A 22,251-nucleotide genomic window follows, 5' to 3' on the forward strand; every position below is an offset into this window, starting at 1 on the left:
TGGGCTATCTGCCACCACGGCTATAAACACATATTTGATGACATAAAGGCATCAGCACTTCTTCGGCTGGCCACGTAAAGCAAAACATTTTCACCGTCCAGTACTGCAGTGACCAGCAGAAGTGAACGAGAAAAGTTTCCTGTAGGTTTACACATGTCAGGAATGTAACAGGTTAGATGTCCTGTAAAATGGAACACACTTCAAAAATGCTGATGTTTCGTTTGCATAAATGTGAAAGGATTCGCTCACTATTAAATAAGCCTGAAGCTCCTCGCAGGCCAGCCCCTGGTTGTTGTTGACGGTCATGTTCTTCGAATAATGAGACATCTTGTTGTAGAGGAACAGCACCCGTTTGATGGCTCCTTTGTGCTTGAGGCGGTCCAGGGTCAAATCCACTTGGAAAACTGTGAATGAAATCAGTCTCATCAACTCAGTCTGATCCCCCCTTTTTCCATTTTCAATTATAATAAAGTTAGAGGAGAAAACACAGATAGTAATAAAAGAAGCAATAAATTCAGAAGGAATGAGGGAGTTATTTACATTCTTCACATAACAGAGCTCCTCCTTTAAAAGAGAGCGAGGTGATTTAAAGGATATGAGCAAATGAAACATAAGCTGCAAATGAACTGTTTAGAACACAGGCAGTCAACCCTTAAACCTTCAAAGGCTGTGACAGCCCAGAATCTCTGAACCTAAAGGTAAAATACTCCATGTTTACATGGAGCTAAATTAGGGTTAAAAGTCTTGTTCAAAAGATAAAATGATTATAGCTCTTACTGTGTGAAGTTTCACTACTGACCTCTTAGTGACAAGCAGAGGGTTATAAATATGGCTGACCTTAAAAGCAACTTTAAATGTTAAGTGTCAGATATGACCCTTTATGTAGTGTGTATTTAGCCGTTTATAAGAGTGCAGGGTATCCCATGTATTAAATATTAGAGTGCAAAATAAATGTACTCATTGGCTTTTTATTGTTATAAGACCAATCAAAGCAGAGTACACTACTTTAAAGGAGGGGCTTAAAAAGAAAGGATCCTAGAACAAACCATTTTAGACACTGTGTGAAAAGAAGTAATACTGCAATGTGTATTTTGAGAACTTTGACCCTGAAATGATCCAAGCCTACTGTTAAAGTCCATATGAACCAGAAGCTGCAACATTTTTTTTTTTTCGTATTATGACGCAGCTCTTAGAGAAATGGAATATTAAATGAGTAAAGAGTGGGCGTGGCTTGTGTTTTTCCTGCAAGCTGAGTGGATGTAGTAAAGTAGGCATTTCATTCAGAAAGATGGGGAAAAGGGTCTGGGGAGAGTTATTAAAACCTAACAGACTCATCCTCCTCACCATTTCTGTTTGTTGTCTCACAGTTGGAGCGGTGTGGTTAAATATGTTAGCCTTTCTTAATTCCTAAGATGTACGTAATTTACAATTTAATTAAAAAAAATAATAAATAAAAACAGGAAGTGCATTTTTAGATTTAAATTAAAGATTAAAAGGGCAAACAATTTTTCTTTTCTTAATGACATGAAAGATATTGGAAAAATATAACATTGCGATACGGTTTTATTCTGCAATATACACCGCGATATACATATAATTTTACTAGATAAGTTGAATAGCTATTAGGAAAACTAATAATTTTAGATTGACTGGGATGATTCTGTAGGGCAGTGTGTAAAATATTCATTAATTTTCTTGTCGGCTTAGTCCCTTTATTAATCCAGGGTCGATACAGCGGAATGAACCGTCAACTTATCCAGCAAGTTTTTACGCAGCGGACGCCCTTCCAGCCGCAACCCATCTCTGGGAAACATCCACACACACTACGGACAATTTAGCCTACCCAATTCACCTGTACCACATGTCTTTGGACAGTGGGGGAAACCGGAGCACCCAGAGGAAACCCACACGAAGGCAGGGAAAACATGCAAACTCCACACAGAAACGCTAACTGAGCCGAGGTTCGAACCAGCGACCCAGCGACCTTCTTGCTGTGAGGCGACAACGCTACCTACTGCGCCACTGCCTCACCCGTGTGTAAAATATAATAGATCAATTCAAAAATAGAAAATAAAATTGATGTTAATTCTTCAATGTTACAATGTAATGTGATGTGTATTTATATAGTGCATTTATCATGTATGGCCATACACCCAATGGGCTTCACAATCATAAGGGGAGTTCGTTTCTACACACCACCACCAGTTTGCAGCATCCACTTGAATGATGCGACAGTAGCCACAGGACAACAGCACCAGTGCACTCACCGCACACCAGCTATAGGGTGAGTGGAGTGACAGTGATGGAGCCAATTCAGTGGACAGAATTGATTGGGAGGCCATGATTGGTAAGGGCCAATATAAGGAATTGTCCAGGACATCAGGGTTACACCCCTACTTTTTACGAGAAGTGCCATGGGATTTTTAATGACCAGAGGACCTCAGGACCTCGGTTTAACGTCTCATCCGAAAGCTGTTAGAATTTTCTACGGCTAAACGATTTTGAAACCTTTACACAGTCACAGGCCTGAAAAAACACTTGAGAAATGATAAATTATAATCCAGGCTCAACATTGCATATACTCGCAATATGACTATTGTAAATGATCACATTGTGATATCGATGCAGAAACGATATATTGTGCAGCCCTAACATGCACAAATGAATTGTTCGCCACAAAACTAGCAATGTGAGCAAACAAAATTATATAGATAGTTTTGATTTTATAGGGACATCCATAACAAAATTAGGGAGCGTTAATATGGCCTAAAAAGCACTTTTAGATTTCAAAACATCGATTATGAATACCTTCAAACTGATACGACTTTCTTCTCCCGCACAATACAAACGTAAGTATTTTAAACAATTTTGAGTCTCAAACAATGGAGGACTTGCACAGTGTGAAAATAACCGAGAAATTCTAAAAATCTCTTTATTGTTCTACTAAAGACAGTAAGTGATAAGAAATGACACAAAGGAAGAGTAAATAATGACAATGGTAATTTATGGTAGAACTATACTACCTTAAAAGGCATACTACAGTTTACAGATGTTAACGCTTTGTTAATTATTCAAATACTTGGTTTGCCTAGTCATAATTTCACTGTGAAACATCCACTCATTCACACACATACACCAAGGACAATTTAGCTTACACAATTTACCTGTACCACATATCTTTGGCCTTGTGGGGGAAACCGGAGCACCCGGAGGACACCCAATCGAACGCAGGGAGAACAAGCAAATTCCACACAGAAATGTCAACTGACAAAGCCGAGACTCGAACCAGCGACCTTCTTGCTGTGAGGCGACAGCACTACCTACTGTGCCACCGTGTTGCCCACTTCCAGTTCATGTGGACTTTAATGTTTGTTAATAAAATCACATTTGACGCTTATTGATATGTTTTGTTAACTCAGTGCATTAACTAATAATAAAATGATTATGGATTTCAATAATGCTTTAGTGAATATTGAACTATGATTAATAAATGTGTTGCCAGAATTGTTTATTCTTAGTTCATGTTAGTAAATACATTAACTGTGGGGACATTATTGCAAAATGTGACCAATATTTTAATTTAAACAAATCCATTTATGACTATACACACATCCGTACCTTAAGCTTGCGCAACAGCAGCCATTAGCTCAAGCAGAGCATAGGAGAACTTCAAAGCACACAGAGAAATAATGAATTGGCATCATGGTCTGTGGTCTATGAACAGTGGGCTGCGGGTCTGGTAGCCATTACACCCCAAACTGTGAGATCCATGTGAAGGCTTTTGTGAGCGCCGGACGCTGGGCTTTTTAACGGCTCTACCGTACGTCCGGCTCCAAACACACTGATGCCTGACACGTCGAGCTCTAGTTTACCCCTGCAGCGGTGCTCTTAACACACACCGCAACAGCATGGCTCCCTTTACAGCAGTCATGTGCTCCTACTACTTGCAATAGTAGGTTCAATTTCCCTAAATATTGTAAGTTGTGATAATTTGCATATATGAAGAAATAATTACTTACGAAGGGAAGATGGCGCTCCCTTGCCACTAGCCTTGAGACAGTACTTCACAGTGAAACTAAGAGAAGGAATTGAGAACATCATGGATATTATGGTATTAACACAATTTTACTCTATACACTACCTGACAAAAGTCTTTTCGTCTATCCCAGTTGTAAGAGCAACAAATAATATCTTGACTTCTAATTAATCATTTTGAAATGTGACAGAAGGTAGATTTTTAGGAATTGCATGTCAAACGTCACAAATACTGCGGAAGACCTATTGGAACCTGGATGGACCCAAGATTCTCACAGAAATCAGTCAAGTTTGGTAAAGGAATAATCATGGTTTGGGGTTGCATTCAGTATGGGGGCGTGCGAGAGATCTGCAGAGTGGATGGCAACACATTTTTTTGTGGATGGCAAGACATTTGTTTTACCCATTACGTTACAAACCACAGGAAAGGGTAAATTCGTCAGCAGGATAGCGCTCCGTCTCAAACTTCAGCCTCCACATCAAAGTTCTTGTAAGGAAATAAGGTCAATGTGCTCCAGGATTGGCCAGCCCAGTCACCAGATATTAACATTATTAGGCATGCCTGGGGTAAGATGAAGGAGGCATTGACAATGAATCCAAAAAATCTCTGGGAGTCCTGTAAGAACGCTTCCTTTGCCATTATTTGAGTCATTGTAGAGATGTATGGATGCAATCCTACAAGCTCATGGAAATCATACACAATATTAATTATCTTTCCACTGCACCATGACTTCATATTCTGTACTGTACATTATTTCTGTTAAGTGACAAGACTTTTGTCTAAGCAAAGTCAGACAATACTGTCTTAATAAATAATTAAAATCAAGGCATGAAAATTTTATTTTGGTAAAATAAGCGTAATCTAGAGGCCTTTGCCTTTCATATAAGCCACTTCTGATATCAAATGAACAACTAGAAGTCAAGTTATTATTTGTTGTTCCTAAAACTTGGATAGGCAACAAGACTTTTGTCAGGTAGTGTATATATTGCACAGTTGTCAAAAGATATATCTTAGTACTTTTTTTTTTAATGATGATAAACCCAGTGCATTATAATTTGTATTTAAGGAATGAATAGTTTTGATGAGCAGTATGTAAAAGCAACAAACCTCAAACAATTATAAAAAATAAAAAAAAAACATCAAGCATGGTAATAAATTAGTGACATTCAAAGCAAACTTTTAGCTTTTATCTCTTTTTGTATTAAAAAAATGGTGCACTCAATCAAAGAGCAACACACAATTCCGCAAAATACTCCTGCCTTCTAAATTAAAGTCTGTGTGAAATCAAAATTCACACAATTTATTTCGCTAGTGCACATTATTACTGTTTAGGTAAACGGTTAATCTGTGCAAGTTAATCCACTAAAAAAAAAAAAAACACCAGTTTTGGTAATCTTCAATCAAAGCTGTTAACATCAGTGTGATGGCTTCTGCCAGAATATTTATAACCATGGTCCTCTACCCTTAAAAAAATGATACACAGAAGTCCCGCCCCCTACTCAATATTTTGTTTAAGTTGGAAATCCACCAACATACTGAAATAAGTCTCTGCAGCTTCTGGCTTATGCAGACTTTTAGGGGCCAGCGGCAAGTTAGTAAAGTCATTGCATCAAAGCAGCTGCTGTTAGAATTGCTGGTTGCTACAAAGCGATGATCTTAGGGCCTCATTTGTCTAGCTTGAAAAACAAGATAGATGCTAAATGAAAAATAAAACATATTTTGTCCTATTGAAAACTGTAGGAGCTGAACTTGCATGACTGAAATAGCTTCCTAAGAGAAGTTTCGAACAAGGCTACTTAGTAAAATGACTTGCATTAAAAGGACTATGAATTTATAAATATGCAGATGTAAAAAGGAAATCTTTATTGTAAAAAAAAGAGTTTAAATTGCAGTTGTCACACATTTACATAAAACATCTTTCCATTGTCGAGGTCAGAATTATTAGCCCCTCTGAATTATAAGCCCCCCCTGAATTATAAGCCCCCCTGTTTATTTTTTTCCCCAATTTCTGTTTAACAGAGAAAAGATGTTTTCAACACATTTCTAAACAAAATAGTTTTAATAACTAATTTTTAATAACTGATTAATTTTATCTTTGCCATGATGACAGTAAATAATATTTGACTAGATATTTTTCAAGACACTTCTATACAGCTTAAAGTGACATTTAAAAGCTTAACTGGATTAATTAGGTTAACTAGGCAGGTTAGGGTAATTAGGCAAGTTATTGTATAACAATGGTTTGGGAAATCATTTGGGAAATATTTCAAAAAAGAAAAAATAAATAAAATACATAAATCAAAGGGGGTTTAATAATTCTGATTTCAACTGTATATTTGTTGACTTACAAAATCTATATTGCTAAAAAGGTTGTTTGGTCAAAATAGGCAGATAAAAACGCTTCACTCACCAGGAAACTTTAGTAGCTGTACTAGGCAAGGTACAGCTTTTGTCTTCAGGATTCAAGATCTGTGGGCTAATATCCAACGTGGTGTTCACACTGATGACGGGACGGGCCCTAAAAAAACAAAGCATTTTAAATTATTTTAAATGTGTAACACCTGTCATATACTATAATTTGTTTGTTTAGCACAGCATATTAGATGCAGTAAATAACTGAACAATTATCCCTCATATGTTTCATTGATCTCTAAGATATGATTGATATGGATTTAAGTTTCTTTGATTTAAAAATGAAAATTACAAGATTAGCTTGGATGTAGCTAAGCTACTTTTGCAAATTAGCTTTTAGCTTAGCTTGCTACAATTCCTAAGGTGTAGCTTTTAGTGTAGTTGAGCTTCATTTTATGTAGAGTTTTATGTACAGCTTAGCTCACTATATTTTTCAAGTAGCTTGCCCAACAACTGACTATACCTTTAAGAAAAGCAATGATTTTCACATCTGGGTGAAATCATTAAAACTATACAACAATGTTCTTTTTATGAGATCAACACCGTGACAAATTCTGAATCACTCATTTTGGACCTTAGTACACTATGATCCAAGCAGATATCCTTTGGGAAGGGATCTTCACATTGCAAATGGCAGTCTATGACTCAGCTAATGATCTGACCACTGTTAGTCAAAGCTTACATGGCAATAATGCCCAGCTGACTGTACAGTATAACGCTTACAGTTTGCACAATCCTGATTCAATCTATACCTGGTGGTCTTCCATGTACAAATATAGACAAAGTAGGTTTCCACCATGATAAGCTTTTAATGCAGGCTCTAACTGCTTTCTCTACTTGCCCATAAAGCAAATTAAATGCTGCTGAATTAAATGAGACCACCTTTAATAGCGTATCCGGCCTTGATCATAAAAGTGTATCAAATGCATGTGTGGCTTCAAAGTGAAAACTAAGCACACTACCTGTACAGAATGGCTTTGTCAGCTCCAAAAGCCCCAACAATCAGGTCTAGAGTTTTGAGAGAAAGAAAATAAGAAGAGCATGAGGGCACAGGGTTGAATTAAGTTGACAATAGGTTCAATTAACTGTTTAAATTCGTACAACACTGTTAAAAATCTAACCAGGGTATCCATTCTGATCCACATCGGTGCCTCCATTCATGGAATAACCAAAGCTGGATGGCATGGACACAGATGCCCATGTTCCTTCCAGAACTTGAGAGGCCACAGGATTGGGCCCTGTGGAACGGCCATTATGGATGTACACCAGGCCGCGGTGGAACGGCCCACCATATGGAGCAGCAATGGCCACATCTGCAAAAAGCCACATGGAAAACAGAGGGATTAAGCATAAAAACAATCTAAGTCACAGTCATTGAGTAACCACCATGAGGAGTATTGTGTTCTTAGCCGTTAGTACAGACGTTGCTCAAAAAGCTCCTGACTCATGACTACGGTTGCATGATGTGGTCAGGAAGACAGTGACAGCCTCTGACCACAAATGACCATATAAGTGCTGGTTGTCTGTCTATGTTGCAAGCAAGTTGTTTTGAATAAACACAGTGAACACATCGAGAGGAGTCAAAATGATACCGTTATATCCGTCCATGTTAAGGTCTCCCACGCTGCAGACTGAGCTTCCGTATCGAGCATAGATCTCGGAGCCGGTGAGTTTGATGACACTGTTGAAGGTGAAGCCACCTTTTCCTAGGTAGACATAGACCTGACCCACTTCCCTCAGTTTGCCATCTGAGCCCCGGTCCATAAATAGAGGAGCCCCCACAAACAAATCCATTTTCCTGAGGAGGTTACAAGATTTATGCCATTGGAACACATCATCGATATACACAGTGTTTAAACAAGCAGTCTAACTTTGATCAAAATCTATATGCGTTTAAGAGTTGCTTAAAAAAGGCTTCACATGTACTTATATGATGCAGGTCTTTCTGAACACAAAAATGGGCAACAAGTTCAGACAAAGAGAAACATGAGGGGGAAACGAAGGTAAATTTATCTTCGCTGTTGCACAATGTTCAGATTACAGCTCATTTTCTGAAATACTGCCAGTGAATGCTCTCAAAAAGCTGCTGTGCATATTTTTAGGGTAGGTTTACTCGGTGCTGACAGAATCGTATAAAGTCATCGCTGAGATGAATATCATTTAAAGCTGCAGTTCTCATCAGGTTTCTAAAACACGGGTCACAAAACACAAACTTCAGAAATTACAAAACATCATGGTTTAAGTAAACACACAAAACTTACTGAAATGAACACACTTTCTTTGCTTAATTAAACAAAAATGACCTGCATTTTTGCATTAATTGCTTACAAGAAACACATTTCATGACCCTTTTCATTCATTCATTCATTCATTCATTCATTAATTCATTAATTCATTTTCTTTTTGGCTTAGTCCCTTTATTAATCTGGGTTCACCACAGAGGAATGAACCGTCAACATATCCAGCATGTTTTTACACAGCGGATGCCTTTCCAGCTGCAACCAATCACTAGGAAACATCCATACCTACTCATACACGACGGACGATTTAGCTTACTCGATTCACCTGTACCGCATGTCTTTGGACTGGGGGGAAACCGGAGCACCCGGAGGAAACTACCTACTGCGCCACTGCGTCGCCTCATGACCCTTTTAATCAAGCTAATTCAAATGGTCATGATCTGCACTCATTAAATAATTACTTTTTATTTCTTTATTTCACTTTCTTCGGAGATTTAAACAAGTTTTGGCTCAATGCCTTCCTCGGTCTCCCTAAACACACTGAGGATGGTATGAACTGAAAAATTTCTATTCTATATTTAAGAAAAATGTGAAATACACAAATATAAAGTAATTATTTAATGAGTGCGGATCATTACCTTTTAAATTATACGGTTTATGAGACTAAGTGCAGACTTCACTACTGACCCTTTCATTCAGGCTGCAATTTGTTTATTCAATGTTATTCAGAGGGTTGTTCAAACTTAAAACACTGGCTAAACTCAGAATGGCATTTTATATATATATATATATATATATATATATATATATATATATATATATATATATATATATATATATATATATATATATATATATATATATAAAGCAGAAGCTTTTTTTCACTTAACCACTATCACTTTTAGAGGCATGGCAAAAGAGAACCAGACACTGAGAGTGTCACACGGAGCCACAAAAACCACAGTTTCCATTTTGTAGAGCAAGTTTCAATTTCTAAACTTTTAATCACATGGTTATTTGGCTGCATTGTTGTTTTTAGAGATTGTTAGTGAACTGATATGCCATTCCTAATGTGTTTTTTTTTTAAACGGGTTTTAGTACTTTGTTACATGGTTGTTTTGGATTATTGTTCTGTGGGTTGACGTGTGTTTATGTAAACACCAAAGCAATTACTTTTGCATCTTGCAAAGAATCGTAAGATCATTAGCCGAACTAATCAGATTACATTTTTATTTTGCAGGACAAGCAACCTTTAATCAGCAAAAGCAACGCCTATACATAAACTTCATCAAATGGGGCAAACAAAAATCGGACTGATTATGAATGAGAACGCCAACAATGGGTTGAAACAAGCAACAAAGAAACATTGAATGTTGTAAACATTTTATTATTCATTTATACATTCATTTTCTTGTCAGCTTAGTCCCTTTATTAATCCAGGGTCGCCACAGCTGAATGAACCGCAAACTTATCCAGCACGTTTTTACGCAGCGGATGCCCTTCCAGCCGCAACCCATCTCTAGGAAACATCCACACACACACACACACACACACGCACGCACGCACGCACGCACGCACGCACTACGGACAATTTAGCCTACCCAATTCACCTGTACCGCATGTCTTTGGAGTGTGGGGGAAACCGGAGCACCCGGAAGAAACCCACGTAAACGAAGGGAGAACATGCAAACTCCACACAGAAACACCAACTGAGCCGAGGTTCGAACCAGCAACCCAGCGACCTTCTTGCTGTGAGGCGAAAGCACTACCTACTGCGCCACTGCTACCTACAGCGCCACTGCGTCGCCCGCATTTTATTATATCTATTACATAATAAACTACTATTACGAACTTCAACACGCTTAACATAAAAATTGCAAATTTGTAAATTGTAAATTAAAGGGGAATTTAAATAAAAAAATAAAAACAATAAATAAAATTATTATATATAAAATTCAATATTTCGAAAAATATGTTTTGGTCAAATGTTTACATTAGACTCTTAGATAAATGTCACATTTTATGACATTTTTAATACACTGAATTTTGAGTTTACTGCCATCAGCTTCTATGGCTAAATCATGGCAAAAAAAAAAAAAAAAAAAATATATATATATATATATATATATATATATATATATATATATATATATATATATATATATATATATATATATATATATATATATATATATATTTTATAAATACCACTTTTCTAAATATTTTCTATCAATTAACTTTCAAGTCATCAACAGCAATAAATACACAAGATAAAAATACATAAATAATAATAATGATAATATATAAGTGGGACTAAGCCAAAAAGAAAATGAATGAATGAATGAATGAATAATATATAAGATAAAAATCTAAAACAGTTAAGGTTTACTTTTGATAAATCATGCAATTTTAGAAGGATTCACATATAAAAATATTTAATTTAAAGTCTCTTTAGATAAAAATTGTTGTCTGATAACATTAAAAATAGGGATTTCCACAAGTATATATTTAATAGTTTGGTTTCTGATGCAATATTGACATTTTGGGGGTTCTTCTCCTTTGAGTAAATGTTCATGTGTGAGTATTGTGTGTCCGATACGGCATCTTCTGTAAAAAAAAATCTCATGCATCTAATCATGTCTTGAGTTAAAAAACATAATTGGATTTTGTTCCCATTTCAGGCTGGATTTCAAAAGTTCAAAAGACCACTGATCTCATTCTGCTTGCCATTTTTTAAAAATATAGCCTTTTCCAGAACTAGCAAGACATACAGGTTTGATTAACATGATAAATTATAAGATTTGACACTTTTGACCAAAACACACCTTATTACAAATAATTTCTTTCGCTTTATTTCTAAAGGCTACTTTTATGAGAGTCTGCATTTGAAGCACAAATAATCAGCACAGAATTAAACACTACCCTGACCTGCACTACACATTTTTTGGACCAGATGGGAACCACTGATTTAAAATATAATTTAAAATAAACTATTATAAGAAGAAACTCATCAATGTGTGTAGCAATCATCAACCTCCACTCGGAAGGAAAAAACATGTCAGTGCAAATCATCACTCACCCATCATTATTAACGTCAACAGCAGCCACAGAATGACCGAAGTAAGCAGCCATCTAAAAAAACAGAAAAATTTTTTAGTCATGACTAGCTTTAGTCTCAAAAAAATCTGCATTTAAACTAATAATATGTCTACATAAAAGTTTCAAGCCATTATTATTATTTTTTGTAATGATAGTGCCTCTTTTCTAGATGTAATTTCTGAGCTTGTTGAATCCAGCTTAATGAACTGTTGATGAATCACCACTACAGTAATCACAATCAGCCAAAAAGTCATGCCTTTTGCACCACGCCTCATCCTTTTCCCTCTTGCGCTCATATGTTGGCGACACTGCTGTCAATGGCTTCCAGATGTGGGAGTGGATTTAAGACATAAACTCTCGGCTCGTAAACAAATGTTAAACATAACTGTGCCATGACCACAAGCATGGGCATGTCATGTGACCTGCAGGCTGTTCATAGTCAAGACCGCTTGAACATGCTTTTCTCTCCTAAAACACACCTCCCGATAGACAGCATTTGGACACATTACACCCACCTGTGTCCCTGTGAAGTTATACATCGACTCCATGTTCCTCCCGTTAAAAATGTTGACCTAACAAGACACAACCAGACATAGATTCGTGCAAGCTGATTCATGCAGGGTTGCATCACTTTTATGAGTTTTTTCATCAGGTTCTTGACCATAAATAGTATTAAACTCACATATCCGAGAGCCTTCTCCCCTCTAGGAACTCCAGTGACATAATCTAGGGAGGCAAAAAGAGTTAGCAATGAACTGGACACAACAATGCTTTCATTCAGCGGTGAAGCTTCTTGATCCTAACGCAAAGAAAAATCAGATTTGAGCAATTCCCATAAAAATATTTCAGTTTGCTTTGGTATGGGGCTGGTATTTAGAGCAGGTCAGTAAAGACTAGATTTATCAGGCTAATTACAACACGTGGTTGCTTATAATTATGCCACCATTTAGCTAAAGGTCAGTAGGATTTTTTTTTTGTGCATTTTTGTTTTGGAACAAAGCCTTGTGCTAACTAAGGCCCAGATTAAACTAATGTTTTAGCTTTAAAACAGCGTTTTAGAATGAAGACTACAAACATCCACACTGGCGTTTCACCTAGCATTTCTGAACAGCTCTACGTCCACACTACACCACTGAAAACGCACATGACCCAATGACTGTAAAAAATATGGACGACGCAACAGCCCTTTTTCCCATTGAACGCCTTGAGGGCAAAATGCCTGCTTGACGGGCACAAACTGTCGCAAAAGACTGCTGAAATTGGAGCCAGACATGCGCAGAAGGATTGTCTGATGGAGCCAGAGGAGGAGCCGCGAAAATGAGCAGAGTCGAGCTTCCAATCAAACGCTTTATGTAAAATCAACTACGCCCCCCGAACTTCTCAGCATGCGTTTGCTGTCATATCAACACAAATGGATGTAATAACGTTAACAAATATGAGGGTTTTATATATTCAATCGCGCCAGCTCCAGGCCGCAACACATAACTTACTCGCGGCGTCGCGGGCTGATTCCGGCTCGCATGCGGCAGCGCCTGCTCGCTCGGCCGCCGCATCTGGCTCGATTAACTCGGGCTGGAATTGGGTAGTGAGTCCAGGCATCCGGAGTAGGTCCAGCAGAGGTAACATTAGTCAGTCTGAGCTCTAAGAGATAAGTCTCCGGCAGGCGAGAATCTAGCCGGAACTGTGTTTTGCTATCTGGGTGGCTAGGCGTGTATCAGCAAACTAATAAAGCCCGAAAAAAGCCCTGAACTTAGCGAATAAACAGTGTTCCACCAGGATCATGTATGTCAGAAACTATAGTTTACTGCTGAACTCATTTTGTCATGGTAAAATAACACAGAAATCGAATAATAACATTTCAGTCTACTTCAGTCTCCTGCCGAAGCTCAGACGCCGCACTTTGAGAAACTGTCAATCACAGCTGTCAATCACGATGACACGCCCAGCATTAAATTACTGCTAAAAACAAACTGTTTACAAAAATGAAGATCTGCACCTATTTCAGCACAATAACCAGTGCCTTAATCGACCAGAACTATCTTTCGGGACATTTTATTGGAAGTGTAATATTTTTTTTTTAATTGGGGCTCAAGTCTCCTTCATTAACACGGAGGAGGCGGGCTTTATGACTTGTACTGCAGCCAGCCCCCAGGGGGCAATCTAACGGCCGAAACCTTCACTCAAACGTAGGCTTGCGGCACACTTGACATGACCATGTATCATGTGCAAAATATCCAAATGAATAAATTAAATATCTTACCATCTTCTCCATCCTCATTAAAATCTCCAACAGCCACAGAGTAACCTACGAGATATATAAACAAAATGGCACATACACACAAACATTTACATTCATGCATACATAAATAGATGCCTGAAGACAGACAAGCACATTGCATTTTTAAAGCACCCAAATACTCATTACATGTGTAACTCAACACCTGATTCACAGTGCAAATATAAATCACCACAAGCGTAATTACAACTTTGGCAAACAAACAGGCTTACCCAAATAACTGTCATCATACTGAGCCCCGGCTGGCTTGGTTGATAACTGGTTACTGTAAGGAGTCAAAAATTCCTTATTGTATCTGTTGATGACCTCGGTGACGTCATCGGAGATCAGCTGACCTGAAAAGAGAGAGATAAAACCGTTAGAGAAGAATACAAGTAGTTTAAAGTGCTTTCTATACCAAATATGCGGAAAAAGTAGTAGTGACAAAAATTATACCCAATTTAAATACCAGCACATTATTAAGATACTAACTTTTCGTTAGTAATTAAAAAGCATGATCTCATTTTGTATCCCTGAACCTACCCAAAAGCCAAACCCAACTCCTACTTTACTATTAATAAACAGCTAATTAGTAGTTTATTAAGCTAGTAGTGTTAGTTAATGATTTGATAAGTGAATTGTGGCTTAAGCCAAAGTGTTACCCAATTAACAAAATAAATGTAATAATCAACACTCTTTTTATACAAGCTAAAATAACAAGGATATGGTGACCAAGTTAAGTAATAATATGATTAATATTTAACAGTGCATGTATATAGCAATTTGCCACTTTTAATGCTGTAAATAAAAATTCCCATACTTTGCATTTTTTGGGGGGGTGTTTTTAGCTTATTTACAATTTCAAACTTCATAATGAGACTAGTTTTAACCAAAATTCTGTCAAGTTTGTCATACATAAACCTGAGCTCCCATTGTCTTCTTTTATTTTACAGATAGAATAATATATAATATAATGCATATATTAATATTATTATTAATAAATAATATTTACAAACTGTATTATTGACTGTGTTTATCTTTCTGCACTGATCGATTACATTAAACAATACATCTATCTATCTATCTATCTATCTATCTATCTATCTATCTATCTATCTATCTATCTATCTATCTATCTATCTATCTATCTATCTATCTATCTATCTATCTATCTATCTATCTATCTATCAAGCAAAAAATGCCATTTAGGCTGATGTGGTTATAGTAAGTTATAGTAAGTAATCAAAAGTGTGAAAGCAGCACTGATTCTTTGAATTCCATGACAAACTAAATTTAAAGCGAAGACTTTGTTTCAAATGAAGACTTTGTTTTCAAATGAAAAGCATTATTGCAGTGGCAGAACACTGGCAATATTTAGACAAATTAAAACATATTCCATACTATTTAAAGTAATCTATTTAATCAATTGTGTTATCTTTTTATGGTCTCTAATCCTTGTAGACTTTCATTTAAAAAATGTCATTTAAAAATGTACTTCAAAATGTTACCAAGTGTACAGTTAAAACCAGAAGTGTACATACACTGTATAAAAAAAGCACATAACCATTAAAAAAAAAGAAAAGAAAAAAAAAGAGTCAATGATGTTAATGTGACTAAACTTTTCTCTTTAAGGAAGGTTAGGATTATTAAATTTGTTTCTGTTATGCTTAATAGCAGAATAATGAGAGAGATATTTTCAGTGAAATTGTTATAACATATAACATACAATAAGATTATTATGCCTCTGAAAAAGCTCAGATGATGGTGTCAAGGTTTTGGAAGTTTCTGATTGGCTAATTGACAACATTTGAGTTAATTTGGCACAACTGTAGAATATTATTTAAGAAAAACATCAAACCCACTGCTTCCTTGTGTGACAACATGGGAAAATCAACAAGCCAGAATAAAAATAAATAAATAAATAAAAAGCCAGATTACAGTTTGCTGAATTACAGTGGGAAAAATAATATTTTTGCAGACATGTCCTGTGGTCTGTTGGAACTAAGATTGAACTGTTTGGCCATAATGACCAGTGTTACATTTGGAGGACAAAGGGAAAAGCTTACAAGCCTAGGAACACCAACCCAACTGTGAAGCATAGGGGCGGCAGCATCATGTTGTGGGGGTGTTTTGCTGCAGGAGGGACTGGTCCACTTCATAGCATAAACGGCATCATGAGGAGAGAACATTATGTAGAAATACTGAAGCAACATCTTAAGACATCAGCCAGGAAATTAAAACTTGGCCACAAATGGGTCTCCTAAACAGACCATGACCCTAAGCATACTGCCAAAATTGTCAAAATGTGCTTTACAGACAACAGAGTGAATGTTTTGGAGTGGCCATCACAAAGCCCTGAACTCAATCCTATAGAAACTTTGTGGGCAGAGTTGAAAAAGCTTGTGCAAGCCAGACAGCCTACAAATCTGACTTAGTTACACCAATTCTGTCATTAGGAATGGGACAAAATTCCTTCAAACTATTGAGAGAAGCTTGTGAAAGGATACCCGAAACATCTGACCAAAGTTCTACAGCTAAAAGCAAAGCTAAAAAAAAATACCAAGGAAATGTATGTAAACTTTTGACTGTCTAGAAATTAACAAAAAATTCTCAAAAATAAAAATTCTCATTATTCTGGCATGGCAAATGTAAAATATTTAGGTAATCCTAACAGATCTAAAATAGTAAACGTTTAGTATGTTTTAAAATCAGACATTAAAAAATGTTTGTGTTCTTTTTTTAGAGTGTATATAAACTTCTGGTTCAACTGTATATTTTACAAGCATAAAAGTTGTTTAAATAGCACCTTTTTTTTGTTGGAAAACAGCAAACACATACATGCGTAACAAAAACCTTCACGTTTTTTTTTCAAAAACCTTGCAACAGAAAAAGCTGATGCAATTGCTGAATACATGTTCCTCAAATGGTCTTTCACTTTTTTTTTTCAGTAAATTAGTTCCTTCAGGCAATTCATTCCATGCAATATTGATAATGTCTGTCTTGTTAATTTTTTTAAAACAATCTCCATATTGCAAAAAAATGAAAATTGTAATAATTCCTAATGTAAAAACACCAAATTGAAGGCTAACTTAACGTCTAAACAAAGTTGCTATCAAATCACACCATTACATTCACATTTCTGAAAGCATTTTCCCCTCAGTAGGGTGTATAATTATCATACCGCTCGGAAAAAAAGACACTCAGCAGAAAAAAACTATTTTATGAGAAAAAAAAATGGTTTAAAAAAAGGTCATGAAATTAATGATGTGTTTGAGATTAAATGCCTTTTCTGGGCATAAATCCTAACGTAACCCCACCCAATGAGATCATAACAACGACTCAGTAAACAAGCATTTGAACATCACACAGAGCAACAAATTTGAATGAAACCGCAGACTCATCTCCACTGCGAGACACAGCATATGATTCTGCATTATTTACTGACAGGCGGGACACATTTGAGAATTTAAACAAGTACCGCTGATGTTGTGCAAACATTCACTGGCCTGTTTTGTGTTTAAGCTATTTCTGCGCTTGCCCTGTAAGCAAGACACAACAGACATTCTGTGAGTCACAAAAACTCCTGACAGAGCACATTGCTGGTTTCTCTTTTTTCCCTATTATGCCGTTCAGTGTCAAATTCACGGAGGGATAATAAAATGAAAACTGTTTACCTTGCCAATAAAAGCTTCCTGGTCCTCCAATAACAACCCGATTCTTCTAGAGGAGACATAAAAAACATATTTTGGTACAAGTTTGGACAGTAGTGGCTGATAAGTGGTTGAGTTTAAAATCATAGAACCACATTTATGGTGGCACTTAATGTGAATTGGATTTATATTTAAAGGAAGGTAATGAAAAACAGGCAACAATCCTAATGCGATGAGGGTAATATGAAAAGGACTGTATTTTCTGTCATCTTTTTTTAGCTTCTTAAAAAGTATGCAACACACTGTAAAACCCAACAGTCAGCTTTATCAAAGGAAGTGAGTGTAGTTAACTCAAAATTGACTGAAAGTTAATTCAACTCATTTGAAAAGAGTTTTGAAGTCAGTGTTGAAGGTAATGAGTTAATTAAATAACTCATTACTTAAATTGAAATGAATTAAGTTCACAGTACTCATCAGCATTTTTTTTTTACTTTAATGGTTTGTATCAATCGGTTTCCTCAAAAGGTTTGAGTGGCCTTAACTTATTGGATTTTTCAGTACTTAGTTGGTTTGAGTTTTCTTCATTTATTGTTTTCAAATTGCTTTGTTTACTCAAATGGATTAAGTTCACAGTACTTATTAGGATTAGTTTTTGAACTTAAATGGTTTGTTGCAATCGGTTTTCTCAAACATAGGTTTAGTATCAAAATTGCAATGTTCGCATTCGCTATAATCACATCGCAGAATATGCCATGTTGAGTCTAAATTATATCTAAGAATTTTTGTCTTGTTTCTTGTCTAAAAAATCTAAGTTTTAAAATGAAAGCAAGATTATTTTAGAGCTATTCCATTTAAATGTTAAAGGTTCAGGACACCCTGGAGAACTTTTATTTTTTTATATTAACAGATGTGTGTGTGTTGAGCATCAGTTAAGACAATGTTAGCACCTGTCAGCTTTAATTGTGGGGAAACCTGGATAATTTTGAGCTTTTGTCAGCTAATTTCAGCTTCCGGGTTTAAAATGATTTTTGGGGCGGGATCAAAATCGGCGACGTAGCGCAGTACTACAAGTGCAATGATGACGCGTCGGTTTCTCATTATTATTCATAACGGAGTTTTCTTATCCTATGAGAAGAGCCGGCTGCTTCATTATTCATGAGAGCACGTGCTTTCCGAAGGCAAGGCAGACCTGCCAGTTTTAAGCAAGTTGTGAGACACGGACCCACGGCACGCAGTAGCCGTTCATGAAGGCTTGTATGTGTTTGTTTCCATGATCCACGAGGTTTGTTGCATGTTTTTCCCCGCAATCTTGTCAGGGCCGATCATACAGCAAAGCTGTGTGTGTGCTGCAAGCATTTTTGTCGGGAGAGCAGTGCAAGAATCAAAGAATGGCGGACGTTGACTTTTATCAGGAGTTCGTTCACATTCAGACATTACCTAAATCCTCTATATTAACAGCAGGGCTAATGGGTAAAATAGGCAGGTCAGGAGACCTGCTGCACTGAGTCTGCATTCAGATCTATAATTTAGACCCGGGATTGAGGGAGAATCCTCATTTATAGTGTTTACATGAACACACTTATCTTTATAATTATATAAATTGTGGTTATGTGTTTACGAAATTACGAATTATAAATGTAGCAGGGCATTAAATTAATGTTTATTTCTTTGCATTTTAACTTTGTGAACTATAAACATAATATAAAGTTTGTGTCTCATTTTGTGAGCTAACTGACAACAACAGTTGTTTGCTCCCCTTCTCCCCTGCTGGCCATTAATCATGCATCTTTTGAAAAAATTCTGAAGTAGACTTTAACCGAATGTGGGGGGTGTCATGGCTCTTTAACACTGCCATGAATAAAAAAGTTTTCAACCAAAATAGCAAAACCCTTTATAAGTTTGTGTAGTCTTGTATACTACAGTCCTGTAAAAATACTCAAAAATGTATTTCACCACTTTGCGACAAATGTAATTCATCAGATGCAGTACCTTGCAGTTTTATTTTTTGTTCTAAGAAACAGAATTATTGTAATGGAATTTTTGAAGCGCTTTCCGAGATGTTGAAGTTGCAACTACGACCAGACCCAATGCTTTTAATTCTGGGATTCTCGGAACAAACGCATTTGTTATAAAATACACAACATAAATATCTCCAATTCATCTCGCAAGTCATTTTACTCGGTGGCCATCTTTGAAACGCAGTATTATTAGGAATTATTAGTATTATTATCATATTAGGAATCCCCAATAAAATTGAACAACCACTGTTTCTTTAGTTTTATTTCTAAACGCCCAAATCACACAAAATCTGCAGAAACTCACGTTTAGTCTGAGCCCCTCCCCCAAGGGTTTCATCAGTCTATGACGATCGATGATTGGCTCATGTACTAGAAGGCGGGCTCTTTTTAACCATATAGCGATCGATGATTGGCTCCAGTACTATTAGGCAGGGCTTTATTCACTATATTGAGAGTTCCACCTTTCCCCATTCAAAAAGATACGAGTGACGTGTCTTGTGTATTCTATTGTCTTTGATTGCTCGCATACTGTTTAACTACTGTTACAAAGCTACTGCTACTGTTTTGGGGAAAAAGAAATCCCCTACATGTAAACTGTGGCTTGGGGAAATTATTGTTACATTTTGAGTGAATTAGATACTAACTGAAAAGACAACTTGACAAAATTTGGAATCCTTTTATCTGTTACCTGTCAAAAACCTTATGGAATAATGCATCATTTCTGTAATGTTTTAATATTCTTCGTCATCATACTTTGTTGTTCAAACAGGCTTTTGTAAACAAGTTGGCTTGTTATGTGGGTGGGGTCTTTATTTATTATTATGAATCTGTCATCAATAAAACTTATTGACAAAAAAATGTTTTCAAACAATTACTTTTGATTTACTAAAGTCACACAAGTGTCATAACAAAGCTCTTAAATGCAAAAATGTATAAAAAAATAAATAAAATCTGTTATTTTTGTTCTATAGAGAGCCAACTCTTATCCTTTTGAATGGCATTATTTCTTGTTGTGCAGTTTAACTCACAGAATTTCTACAGAGTATGTTGGATACTGTAAACTCGCAGACTTTTTTTGGCACGTCCATAACGCTTGTTTATTTTACTTATTTAAAACAGTAAAAAAAAAAAGTTTACAGATCGATATTTTTTCTGCTCCCACAACTACGTCACTAGTTGTTTTAGAAAATATAAACAGACGTTTTAATATAATGTTAACATATACTTTCTTTGTGAATTTATGTGTTGAATTTTTGCTGCAAATGTCACGTCCATAATGCTGAAATTGCTCTTTACTTAACCAAGATTGTTTTACTTGTTCAATGTGTAACTTAATTTTGAACTATTACTTCTGAAAGTAAAAACCAAATATTTTTAACTTTATTTAAAAATGTATGTATAAATAAATCATAAAAAATAATAAATACTTAAGCATTGTTTTTTTTGTTTTTTTGCATTGTGATTACTCAATTTCTGTACCTGAATACTATTTGACTTTGGCCTGTCACAATAATCAGTTCAGTATATTGACTTATCACAGAACACACGGACATGACCTCAATCATTTTTGTCAATGCAATATAGATTGCACATAAAACCATTTCTAGCAACATTGTAGCTGATTGAGCAACATCTCTATCTCTACTGGAGGTGTCTGTCAGTATGGTCAAAAAAAATACTACAGCATTTACTATAAATGACTTTAGTGTATTTTCATGAGGGTGTCTGACAGCTAAAAACAGATCTGCTAGCAGATATCGTAGCCTCTGTTACTTTTTACCTTGCACTTTTTTGTTCACATTTATTATTATTTATTTGTTTAGGACATGGGTTTTAAATTAATGCAATAAATAATTAAATATTCTTGAGAATAAAATACGATGTGTTTTTGGAAGAGTGTACTTGCATCATGATAAAAATGACAATAATATTATTTATCGCAATATATTTTGGTGCAATATATCGAACAACAAAAACAAATGCATATCGTGACAGCCCTAATTAGACTCTCCAAAAAGACTTTAATTCGATTCAAACCATCTGGTGAAACTGTATTCGCATCGCAATATATACTGCCGAAAAAGAAAATATCGCAATAACAGATTTTTCCAATATTGTACAGACCAAGTATGCAACTTATAATCCAAAGTGATTGATATAATGTCATTAATTATAAGAAAGCATTAATATACATTTTATGGATTTTAAATATATTAATTTATATTTTTATACATTATAATAATACCCATTTACAACAAACACCACTAGGACTGCACAATATGTCGTTTTAGCATTGATATCACAATGTGCGCATCCGCAATAGTCACATCACAAATATATGCAATGTTGAGTCTGAATTATAGTTGATCAGGGGCTACAGAATTGTATTTAATCACTGTATTTATATAGAATTTATTTGATTTGTAAAAAAATGTTTTCTTATTATTTTAGTCTTGTTTCTAGTCCAAATATCTACACTTCAAAGCAAAAACAAGATTGTTTATTACTTAGCCCACTGGCA

At 35.8% G+C, this 22,251-nt stretch overlaps 1 protein-coding gene across 2 annotated transcripts in view; it reads right to left on the reverse strand.

Annotated features, from left to right (window-relative positions):
• Positions 1–22,251, reverse strand: part of itgav (integrin, alpha V) — a 59,190-nt gene that overhangs the window by 24,069 nt on the left and 12,870 nt on the right. Inside the window, exons 6-17 of one of the 2 annotated variants that reach the window (XM_087265839.1) lie at positions 17,737–17,779; positions 14,296–14,418; positions 14,048–14,092; positions 12,470–12,513; positions 12,303–12,359; positions 11,768–11,820; positions 8,041–8,246; positions 7,570–7,761; positions 7,411–7,456; positions 6,447–6,554; positions 4,020–4,075; positions 250–404 (exon numbers count right to left, since the gene is read on the reverse strand). In XM_087265839.1, coding sequence (XP_087121965.1) covers positions 250–404; positions 4,020–4,075; positions 6,447–6,554; positions 7,411–7,456; positions 7,570–7,761; positions 8,041–8,246; positions 11,768–11,820; positions 12,303–12,359; positions 12,470–12,513; positions 14,048–14,092; positions 14,296–14,418; positions 17,737–17,779 — 1,128 coding nt within the window. 2 annotated transcript variants of the gene reach the window in all.

This window comes from Danio rerio, chromosome 9 (assembly GCF_052040795.2).
Source record: "Danio rerio strain M-AB ecotype USA chromosome 9, GRCz13ab, whole genome shotgun sequence".
In the NCBI taxonomy this organism is placed as follows: domain Eukaryota; kingdom Metazoa; phylum Chordata; class Actinopteri; order Cypriniformes; family Danionidae; genus Danio; species Danio rerio.